The sequence below is a fragment of the Sinocyclocheilus rhinocerous genome, unplaced genomic scaffold, assembly GCF_001515625.1.
Source record: "Sinocyclocheilus rhinocerous isolate Xijiao unplaced genomic scaffold, SAMN03320098_v1.1 scaffold98, whole genome shotgun sequence".
NCBI lineage: Eukaryota > Metazoa > Chordata > Actinopteri > Cypriniformes > Cyprinidae > Sinocyclocheilus > Sinocyclocheilus rhinocerous.
The window spans coordinates 280,463-291,345 of NW_015666167.1; the positions used below are offsets into that span (position 1 = coordinate 280,463).

General features: G+C 39.1%; 1 protein-coding gene across 1 annotated transcript; it reads left to right on the forward strand.

Moving 5' to 3' along the window:
- Positions 1-2,082: 2,082 nt before the first annotated feature.
- Positions 2,083-10,548, forward strand: LOC107731837 (sodium/potassium-transporting ATPase subunit beta-233-like). Its single transcript, XM_016543028.1, has 6 exons — positions 2,083-2,298; positions 5,991-6,119; positions 7,807-7,962; positions 8,269-8,453; positions 8,588-8,671; positions 10,084-10,548. Exons 1-6 carry the CDS (start codon positions 2,205-2,207, stop codon positions 10,339-10,341), a joined length of 906 nt encoding a protein of 301 aa, XP_016398514.1. The 5' UTR covers positions 2,083-2,204; the 3' UTR covers positions 10,342-10,548.
- The last annotated feature ends 335 nt before the right edge of the window (positions 10,549-10,883 follow it).

Sequence of the window (10,883 nt, forward strand, 5' to 3'; positions counted from 1 at the left end):
TCAAAAGCCATAATGAAATTTATGGCAGTGAAAGGAATTATATGGATTACAGGAGGCCCAGTTGAAGCACCTGTGTGCACATGTTTGAAGCTCCACACCCATAACAACAATACATGCACCTATTTGCTGCAATTTAAGCATACACTGCTTAAACATCACATTTTTGTATTACTTACACATTCATATTTACCTGATTAATTTAATGTAATTGTAATGTATGGAGGTTTTGGGGTCAAACAAACCCCCAAACCCACAGAGAGAACCAGTAATCCCAGTGTGTAGGATTTAATACCTGCAAGGATTGACACTTGTTGGAGCTTGTCTATGATTTATGAAAAGCGAGTGAAATGACATATATTCTGAAATACCCTATTGAGAGACTGAAACTCTATGGCTCAGTCAGTGTTCGAACTATACGGTGGACTTTGGGGGAGCCCACTTGTTTATTTTTTTTATAACCTGGTGTGGGGGGGGGTTCGTGCGCTTGCGCGTGCCTCAAAAGAGAGCTTACAATGACTTACAAAGATACATAACAGCTACAAGTGTATGCACTACTTGCTTTATGCAAGCACTATATAGGATAAATCACTATACAGGATTTACCCTATTATACTTTATCGACACGAATTGATAGGTGCAACAACAAACAACCACCCCCAAATAGTCTATAAACAAAGCATCAGGCTGTCTTTGAGTTCATATGAACAACGGTTACTCGTCGTCAGGCTACAGAAGAATACCATAATTCCTCCGTTCAATTAGGCCTAAGACATAGAGAGTCAGGCAGACCTATAACAACCCAGCCACAACACATAATTGCGAATAACATGCCTTACTTTAACACAGAATCGACCACAGAGTCCAGCGTTTATATTTTTTCTACGGATCTTTGAGTTAACATGTACTAAACATGAGTGTAATTTGCACCGCAGCGCCCCCACACATTGATGCTCATGACAAGAATAGCTTGCACAGTTATCTTTATTGAAGTGAATTAGGTTTAAATCGCCGTCATGCATGAATGAATGATATTTTTGCAATTTTACACATAATAATCCACGATGATCACATTACACAAAACTGAAATTGCACGTCAAAATAACACATTGTCAATATTTTTTGAGACCCCCCAAAATTTCACAAATCCCATTTTCAGGGGAGCCCATGTCTTATTAAGGGGAGCCGAGCTCCCCCTAGCTCCCCCGTAGTTCGCACCCTGGGCTCAGTGAATGTGTACAGGCTTGGTGTAGGTGGGTTCACCTCTCTGCTTCTGTTGCCTCCCACAAATGACCTTGAATGGAGCACAGATCACATACTTGAACTTGAATCTTCCACAGGTCATCGAGAAAATGTTTCCTCCCCTTAACAACACACACACACATTTATGTCCATACACATATAATCTTTATCACTGAATGAAAACCTCCAAAGTGAAGAAAATGTGCTTTGTATCATAGCGCCATCTGTACTTTCATGAATGCTACATTATTTTATAAAAGTATTTTGATCACTTAAACTGTTTTCTGATTAACTTCTTACAACAACAACTTATCTCCTTACAAAAAGTACTTTAAATTGGCAGTACCATGGTGCAGTGATGGTTTCAGATAGCAGTACCATAGTATTTTGATATAAAATTCATATATCATGGTGTTTATATGGTAATCCTTATTGGTAAACCTTAAATGGTAAGGCACTTCCAAGAATAACATGGTACTACTGTGGTACATGTTCAAAAAACCTAACAGTAGGATAGGCCTACATGTGGAAAAAAATCATGGTAGCACCTTTGTACTTTATTGTCGTTCAAGCAGTCAGATATACAGGTGGATTTACATATTACATTATTTTATGGTATTAAGACAAGATAATCTGTCATTTTGAGGTAAAGAACACAGTTCAGAGTTTGAAAGAAACAGCAATGAACTGCTCATGCAAGCATGAATTCCACCCCCGTTTACGAGTTGTTACGCAAAAACAAGTCGGTCTGTGATTGGTCCGAATCTGCCCTCCTTCTTTTGAAGGTAACTTATTAAAAGAGCCGATGGGCGGAGTCAAGCCCGGACTATATATTGAGTGAGTACAAGCAAAGGTACCGGGTACGACTTTGTCCTTTTTTTACAACATTTAGAAAGGGGGCAACATCGCTGTGAAGTCCATAAGGCCCGCTCAAACACCACCAAAAAGGGAACTAAATACCGAAAATGTCTGCAAATAAAGATGGTGATGGTGGATGGAAGACCTTTATCTGGAATTCTGAAAAGAAGGAATTTTTAGGACGCACAGGCGGCAGTTGGTGTAAGTGTTCTCACGATTGTTTCATCAGCGCTTCTTCTCTTGGATTAAACTAGTTTTTCTCCTTTATTCGATGTTAATATTGATACATCTCAACGTTAAAGACAAAAGAAACGGCTACAGCGTGTGTCCTGGCTTTGGAAAAAGCTCAACACCTGTTTGATCTGACCGAGTCGTGACTTTCGTTTTCGAAGGGAAAAAACGCCTCGCGGTGGCGGCTTGCTATTATAATCAGATTATCATATTAAAAGAAAAATATTCTCGTAAAAAAGTAAGCAAACGGATGTTCTAGTGTTCTAGTGCATAGAGTGTGCCGATAGAAACTAGTTATAGTCATGTAATAGACGAACTGATCAGCGAATAATACGCGTAATGAACCACAAGGTGGTGAAAATGGCAACTGAATGGAAAAAGATGAAAACAGTGCTTTACACAAACTGTTTTTATATTTGATCGATTGTTCAATTAAATGTTAAAGTTTGGTTCCGTGCTGGAGGTGTTTTAAAACGAAAAGGTCATTCTGAAGGTTGTCATACGGATGTTATTTTTGTTTAGGAAAGAGACCGTCACTCATCTGAAATGGTCAGTAGACTATAGCAGTAGTTGAAGGACAATTTGATAATATTTTCAAAAATTTAAGTTTAATGGCTGCTTAGTTGGAATCAAAATGGTTTAAAGGTTACAACATCCAGTGATCGGATCATTTTACGTCTGTCAATCACTAAAGAACATCGAGTACAAACACCAACAGATACAATTATTATAATGAATTATAATTAAGTATAATTATTGTGAGATGGATGGAAACAATATTTTTTACAGTGAAGTGTCAAATTACATAAAAGCTGCAAGTGTCAGTCACAAACAAATGACATGAACATGTTTGTGCAGGTGACTAAATACGTATTTTCTGTCCTCAAGGTGACTCAAAGTAATTTGGTCTGTGCAGTTTATGGCCTACAGTTAGTGATCATGTAAAAGTAATAATTGGTTATACAGATATACTGATTCCTCTTCTCCTGCTTGCTTTGTAAATATACATTACATGATTGTCTCAGTTGAATGTATGTTTTTAAAGCGGGAAACCGTCTGAAGCTGATAGTTTTATCAGTTTTTAACATTTGTGTTTATCGCTGCCCTGCTGATTACTTCACTTGCAAATGCCGGTTGTTAAAAAAGTACTAGTACTATCCAGTAACCACAAGTTATAATAAAATGATTTAATATTTATTAAGACTCAACAAGTTGTTTAAAACGCGTAGTTACGCAGTGAAACGAAGGGAAATATCTTGGTTGAGGTTTGGGTTGAATGACATGAGGGAGCCAGTCACATGTAGCTTAGCCAGCTAATTTAGGCTCTCTCTGTGTGTTTGAAGTTTCACTTTAAAATGAACAGAAATGACTGCGGCAAGTTTCGTAAAGTGCTTTTAAAATCAAAGACTTAAAATATAGGTAGAGTATTATAGTTTGTGTGGTTTAAATTTTTTTGCAAACGCAATCCAAACAAATCATACGAGTTGAGAAAGTAAGTGGAGGCTAGCAATAGAGGAAGCGTTTTCACTGACGCGTATGAGTTCATTAAAACTCTTATTATTCATTTACAGAGGAGCTTTTGACTATGTTGTATCTATTTAACATCCTGTTTCCATAGTTATTTATGGAACGTTTTATTATGTCAAGGTGCTGCCCCCAAATACTTTGAATGAAAACTGCATGACTCACGAACATGTATTGCTTTACACTATTTACTTATTTTAGTGAAACCAATGAGAACTAAGAGAGACTGAAGGGCATAGTTAATAGCTGTTGTATTGTTAACGTTTACTGTTAGCATCCTTAATCGCTATCTTTCTGAATGTGGGTTTAATAAGCTTTTAAAGCGTCATAGGAGTTTAAAACACACCTCTTATTATTTATACACTCAGGGATAAGCTTCTTTCTCTGCCCACACTGAGACTGCAACACGTGAAACCATTGTTTGTGGGACTGTATTCAAACTTGAATGTGTTTCCTGTAGATTTAAGAGGCGGCAAAGGTTTTATTGCCAGGGCAGAAGGAAAGGAAGGATAACCCCGTCATCCACACACGCACAAACTGACCCTTGTGTTTGGTGGGAACTAGTTTGATGTGGTTGTTGGGGGCCGCTTTCAATGAAGCCCACAGACTGGCACAGTAGCTGACAGACAGGAATGTTATTCTGCGGGTCGCATTCTGTTGTTGCGTCACACAGGGACATGTGAGTTCTGGGAGCTAGTGTTATGAGTAATGTGTGAGTGACTGAAGCTGTTGTCGCTGTTAATTCAGTCAGGAAAGTTTGGGTTGTTTCACAATTACTAGCAACTTTGCATGAAATGGCTGGGCTCAAAAGGCTTTCTCATCTTGGAAAATTAAGAGGGCCTAAGGCTACGTCCACACGAAGCCAGAGCATTCCCTATCAGATATTACAAAATATCTGCGTCCACACAAAACCAACACAAAACGATGTAGTATACATGCCAGACCAGCATGTGGCGCTGTAATTCTGCCACAGAGATACACTAAAAATTGAGAAGAAGACTTGGAGTATGTGCATAAACCTTACGCGCGGTATACAAACGAACATGGAACAATACATTTATTAAACTGCGTTAATGTTAGTTAATAAGAAGGCATGTTTTTGTTGCTGTTACGTGACGTAGTGGTGTCTGACTAGGGGTGAGGCGTGGGCTGATGACGTCATCGTTTCAGAAAATATATGGATTCGCTGTCCACACGAAAACGCAAGGGCGGCGTTTTCAGATTTATCCACTCTGGGACCCGGTTTAAAAAAATATCGGTTTCACGCTCCCAAAACGCCGGATCCGTGTGGACGAAACGCCTATACGATACAAAATGTATGCGTATACATCTAAACGCGTGCGTCTCCGTGTGGACGGGGCCTAAGATGCATGTTGTATATGGTTTGGGAAAAAAAATATGATCAATAAGACTGAATTAAAGACTCAATCAGTGTGTATCAGATAAATGATCTGAAAAAGAGAATTGTGAATTCATTTATATAATAATATCATTTTAATTTTGATTTTCATGAGTTACATGAGTGTCTCATAAGACAGCTGACTAGCTACTCTTTATTCTTAGTAGTTTAGACACTGTTTAGTCTGTGGTGCTCTGTCATTTTAAAGTCACGGTGAAACTAAAGTAGCGAGAGATCTTTTCTTCTAAATGTGCATCTGAGTGAAATGTTATGTATTATCGAATAAGAAAAAAGTGTTGGGTTGGGAATTGGTTTTATCCATTAATTGCTGTTTGGATGGAAGCAGATATGAAAGCAAACTTGCAGATGATTGTAAAAAAAAAGAAGAGGTGGAGTTTAACCGCACCAATTAATTAGAGAAGTTCGTCATTTCGTTGGAAGATCGAGTTATGACATTTTGATAAAAATTACTAGGTATAAATATAATAAAACTTGCATGGATTAATTGTTCATAATAAGATCAATAACATGCATTTTGAAAATAGAGGGAAATTTTATTCATGCATACTTGAAATTCAAAATTTTTGTACATACTGAATGTACAGACTGAATGTGGATACATTTAAGCACCTTTACATAAGCAGTAAGCACTGTTTGTGGAAACTCAATGGCATGACTCATTTTCTTGTATATGATCTGAAACATCCCATTGTTTCATGCTATATATTTTTCTTTGCAGTCAAAATCTTCATCTTCTACGTAATCTTCTATGGCTGCTTGGCTGGAATTTTTATTGGCACCATCCAGGCCATGCTCATGACTCTCAGCAACTTCAAGCCCACATACCAGGACAGGGTTGCACCCCCAGGTAATGAACCAAATTCATTGATGTCAAAGATAATACATGCCCAAAAGTGTTCAGAGGTTGGGTACTATTTGTACATAAACGCTGTGAGAATGAATCACCAAACCGAAGAGATACAGAATGAACTACATGTACTTTAAAAGTTGTTTTGACTGGCAGGATTTTTGAGAAGTACGATATGTGACAGTGTTGTGAGAATGTTGTTGTGTAGCTAATGATTTTGACTAACATGGAAGCCATCTCATTACACAATATGAACGATGTTTTTATGTCTTGTTCTGCATTACAGTTATGTGGTAAACCTTCTTTTAAAGTGCACTTGAAACTCTGAGATTTGTTTGTTACTGGTTGACAAGATTCACAAGAGGCCTTGCCTTACTTGCTTTTGCAAGTAATTGAAGCAGCAGGAACATTACATGTTATTCTTTGGCAACGATATGGAAAAATGGAAAGAACAACCTGTTTTGGGGACATTCTCGTATACACACGCTCGAACTGTTCCATAACGCTGGAAGTCAATTTTGTTTCTGCAAACCCTGTGACATTTCGGCAGCTCTAAAGGTCTGTCTGACCTCAGAGAGAGAGAGCGAGGGTGGAGGTGGCAGAGGAGTGTGAGGGAGGAGAAGGAGAGAGACACACACAGAAAGCCATTTTGACCTTCACACTCCCGGCTAGTCTGGCGAGGCTTCCCGTTTGGGTACTTAAAGCATAGTTGTTCCGCATCTACACACTTCGCATGTCTTTGAACTGGTATGTCTTGTAGTATTTCAGTCAGGGTTGGTGGTATCAGAACTCAAACATACCTTTGAAGTAGTTTACAACAGGATCAGAGTTTATGGCTAAGCTTGTTTTGCACAAACAAGAATGTTTTGCAATTAAAAACGGGAAAAAAAGGAACAGTGGAGAGCATTGTACACTGCAGTTTCCATAACCCCTGTTAGGTTGCTTGTTACTCCACTGCCAACCATTCGCCACACCAGCCATGCCAGTGAATGTTTGCATAGTGCACACTCCCGCCTTGGCATTACATTTATCTGTCTTCGTTAAGGCCCGGAACATAAACGCCTCTGCCAAGAAGAACCATTTCCCCTTTAAGAGAGGCGGCCCTTGAAGTCTAAAAAGAAACAACACGAGTAGGAATGAAGTGGAGATCACCATGGTGTGCAGCTATTTGCTGCAAAGGAGGCCGGACATAGAAAAAAGCCTCTCAGGGGCTAAAAGTTTCCATTGTGTGACAGAAGCACGTGAGGTTGTGGAGAGGAGGAGGGGGAAGGCTGGGAGACTCTCACAGGCTCAAACCAGAGTCTTAAAAGTGTATTAAACAATGTCCACGTACATTTCCCATGTGCAACAAGCCAGAAGCTCCTCTTTTGGACCAGCTGCAGCACATGCACGGAAGGTCATTACCAGTCTGTTGAAATCAAAACTGGCATTAAACACAATATAAAGTTTGCGTTTGCTTGTTCTCCTCTGCTGGGTCTGTTCACGCCACGCCCTGCTTTGGCCATGCGTTGGAGCCGGTGGAAAATTACTGCCAAGCTGGGAATCTGAATAGCAAACTTCCATGACAATGAATGGACCAGGCATTCTCCGCTCTCGTAGCTGGAGGGAAAATCACTCTTCTAAATGTTCGTTTTTATGGTTAACACCAGTTGTTGGGCCACATTTAACCTTTCTGCTTTACTTACAGGCTTATCACACTCCCCACGCCCGGACAAAGCAGAAATCATCTTCTCCATGAGCGATAATAAGACTTACAATGCATATGTGGATCATATTAAGGAGTTTTTGAAAACATACGACAGGGAAAACCAGAACGATGACCGCAAATTTGAAGATTGTGGAGGTACAAGTTCTAAGATGATCTTTAATCTATATGTGTCTCAATAAACCCAAGCTTTTAGCTGTATTATTAAGTAGGCCAGCTAAAAAGGGTACAGTTCAGGAAGTGAAATCCTACATCACTCAACTCTGTGTCATATGATCTTCATTCACAAGTCAACAGTTCATGTTTTAGCCACTGCTTAGGTAGACAATTAGGGCTTTATTTGACCCATTTTGCTGTCCTGCATGCCGCTGCACTGTTATTTTAATGACAAGCAAATACAGTTGTATTAGTCAGTAAATAAGGTTTAATGCGTTTCATGTTCAGTGAAACCCCAAACCTATATGGAGCGTGGAGATCTGGAGAGCGATGAAGGTGTGAGGAAGGCCTGCCGCTTCGATAGAGAGTGGCTGAAGGATTGCTCAGGAAAGAAAGATGACAAATTCGGCTTTAAAGAAGGCAAACCCTGCCTCATCGTTAAACTGAATAGGATTGTGAACTTCAGGCCACGGGTGAGTTATCAGCCATCAATATTAACCTACTTGTTTGCCATATACACCAGGTGCATGCGAACAATTTTTGTTAGCCCGAGGCAACATTTACCTTAATATTGGGATTATAATACACTGCCATTCTCTCTCCGCAGCCTCCAGCTTCAAATGAGAGCATCCCTGAGCCAATCCGCCCTAACGTTCAGGGCAATCTGATTCCAATCCACTGCACAAACAAGGCAAGAAATACTTACAAAGCATCTTGGTAAAATGGCATTCTTGTGTAGAGCTATATTGTATTAGTTTTTACATTTAGATTACCATCATTTAACATTTAATAACATAGTTTAATGCAGGGTTCCTCAATTAGTTTTCGCCGAGGGCCAAATTCTGCCAACAATACCAAGCCAAGGGCCACTGACCTATATATATATATATATATTTAATTGTTATTATTATTACAATTATTATATTATTGTTGCTTTTGTTAAAATAATCACAAGATGGTCACAAGATGAATATTCAGATTTTTTCCCCAGTAGTCTGTTTTATTCAAACAATTATGAACATTTTTGCATTTAGATACAGAAGAACTTTGCCTGTTGAATATTAGAAACAATGTCTGCCATGCAAATCAACTGTTCCTGCTCATTCCCAGACTGGATCTCTTCTCTCCACTTTCCCTAATTGCAGATTCAATTATCAGATTTGTCAGTATTAATATTTTTATGCTCAGATTTTTTTGGGGGATCAAACTGTAACACCGTGTGTCTCACTCAAAACTGTTCAGTCCATTCACATTTGAATCATCTATTTTCCGTGTCCACTTTTCTTTTCTACACACTTGCCATGTTTTGCTGTCACATCGTATCTACACTGGACGCGACAAAGCATTGCAAATCATTTGAAGTTGTGTCAGTACGTTATAAATAAAACGAGTCAGCAGTTTATTGTCGGGGATTTGTCGTGTTGCGCCGCATCCAAGACAGCATCACTGATTATAACGAGTTCTATTGTATTTTATTGCGTCGCGCCGCGCGCGTCCGGTGTAGACACGATGTAAGTTAATGTAGCTTTCTGATGCTGCGTTTGAATTTTTAATGGCACATTATTTGAAATTAGCACGGGCCAAACTTTTTTTCTCTGGCCCGTGGGCCGCCTATTGAGGAACCCTGGTTTAATGTAATCTTGAGCAAATATCAAAATGAATATCTATTTTTTTCATACAGGATATTACAACATTTAGACAATATTTAGACAACACAGTATCAAATATCAGGTATAGTATAATTCTAGATTTGGATTTATGCATTTGGCAGATGCTTTAATCCAAAGCAACATATATTGCATTCAAGGGAGAGATTCACATTTGATCAGTTCTAGCTTTTCCTTGGAATCGAACACATGATCTTGGCATGCCATGTTCTAGTTTGAGCTATAGGAATGCATTATTAATTATTATTATTAGTAGTGGTAGCATTAGAATTATTAGCTTTATTAATTATACTAGAATTTGAATATCACTGCATCCCTAATCTTTTTTTTCCAGTGAAGTCTAAACAAAGAAATATACACAGTGATACAAAACTCAAGACTCCATGTGCTGTAGTGTTCCAGAGATTGATCTAATACTTATTCTTGTTGTCAACAGAGAGGAGAGGACGCAGAACATCTCGGACAGGTCGAGTACTTCGGGGTGGGGGCTGGTTTCCCCCTCCAGTATTATCCTTACTACGGAAAGCTGCTACAGCCCCATTACCTCCAGCCTCTGGTGGCCGTCAAGTTCCACAACATCACTCTGAGTCACGAAATGCGCATCGAGTGTAAAGTATTCGGACAGAACATCGATTACCACGAGAAGGACCGTTATCAGGGACGTTTTGACATCAAAATCACCATCAACTCGTGACCTTAGCTATGAAAATAGCACTTTTATTCTGCCCATTTCAAAACACAGTAATTTCAGATGAATAAACAGAGACAACAATTACAAATTCAATTGGAAAAACAACTATGACAACTAGTCTTGAACAAAGTTTCATAACATACGGGACCTACACTTAATCTGAACGCTTTACACTAGCTTTCTTTGCATGTCTAGGGTTAGAATGTAAATTACAGGAAGAGTAGGAATAGCAAAGTATTTATTCTACTGTAAATGCGAATATTCCGTGAGCCATGGGACATTCATTTATTACTGTAAATTATAATTCCACTACTGATGTAGCGAGCAGTGTTTCTGTCCCCTGAGTATTTCTGCCTAGTGTGGTCTCTTTATATTTTATGGAGTGTGCAGTGCAGTAGTCGCATACGATGGTCCTTTGCAAGCCATGTTGTCATTTCTGTTGTTTTATGTGAGAAAGCCTTAGCGGTCCAAGGTGTGTGTGTGTGTGTGTGTGTGTGTGTGTGTGAGAGAGAGAGAGAGAGTTTGAGTGTGAATGTATGAGAGCG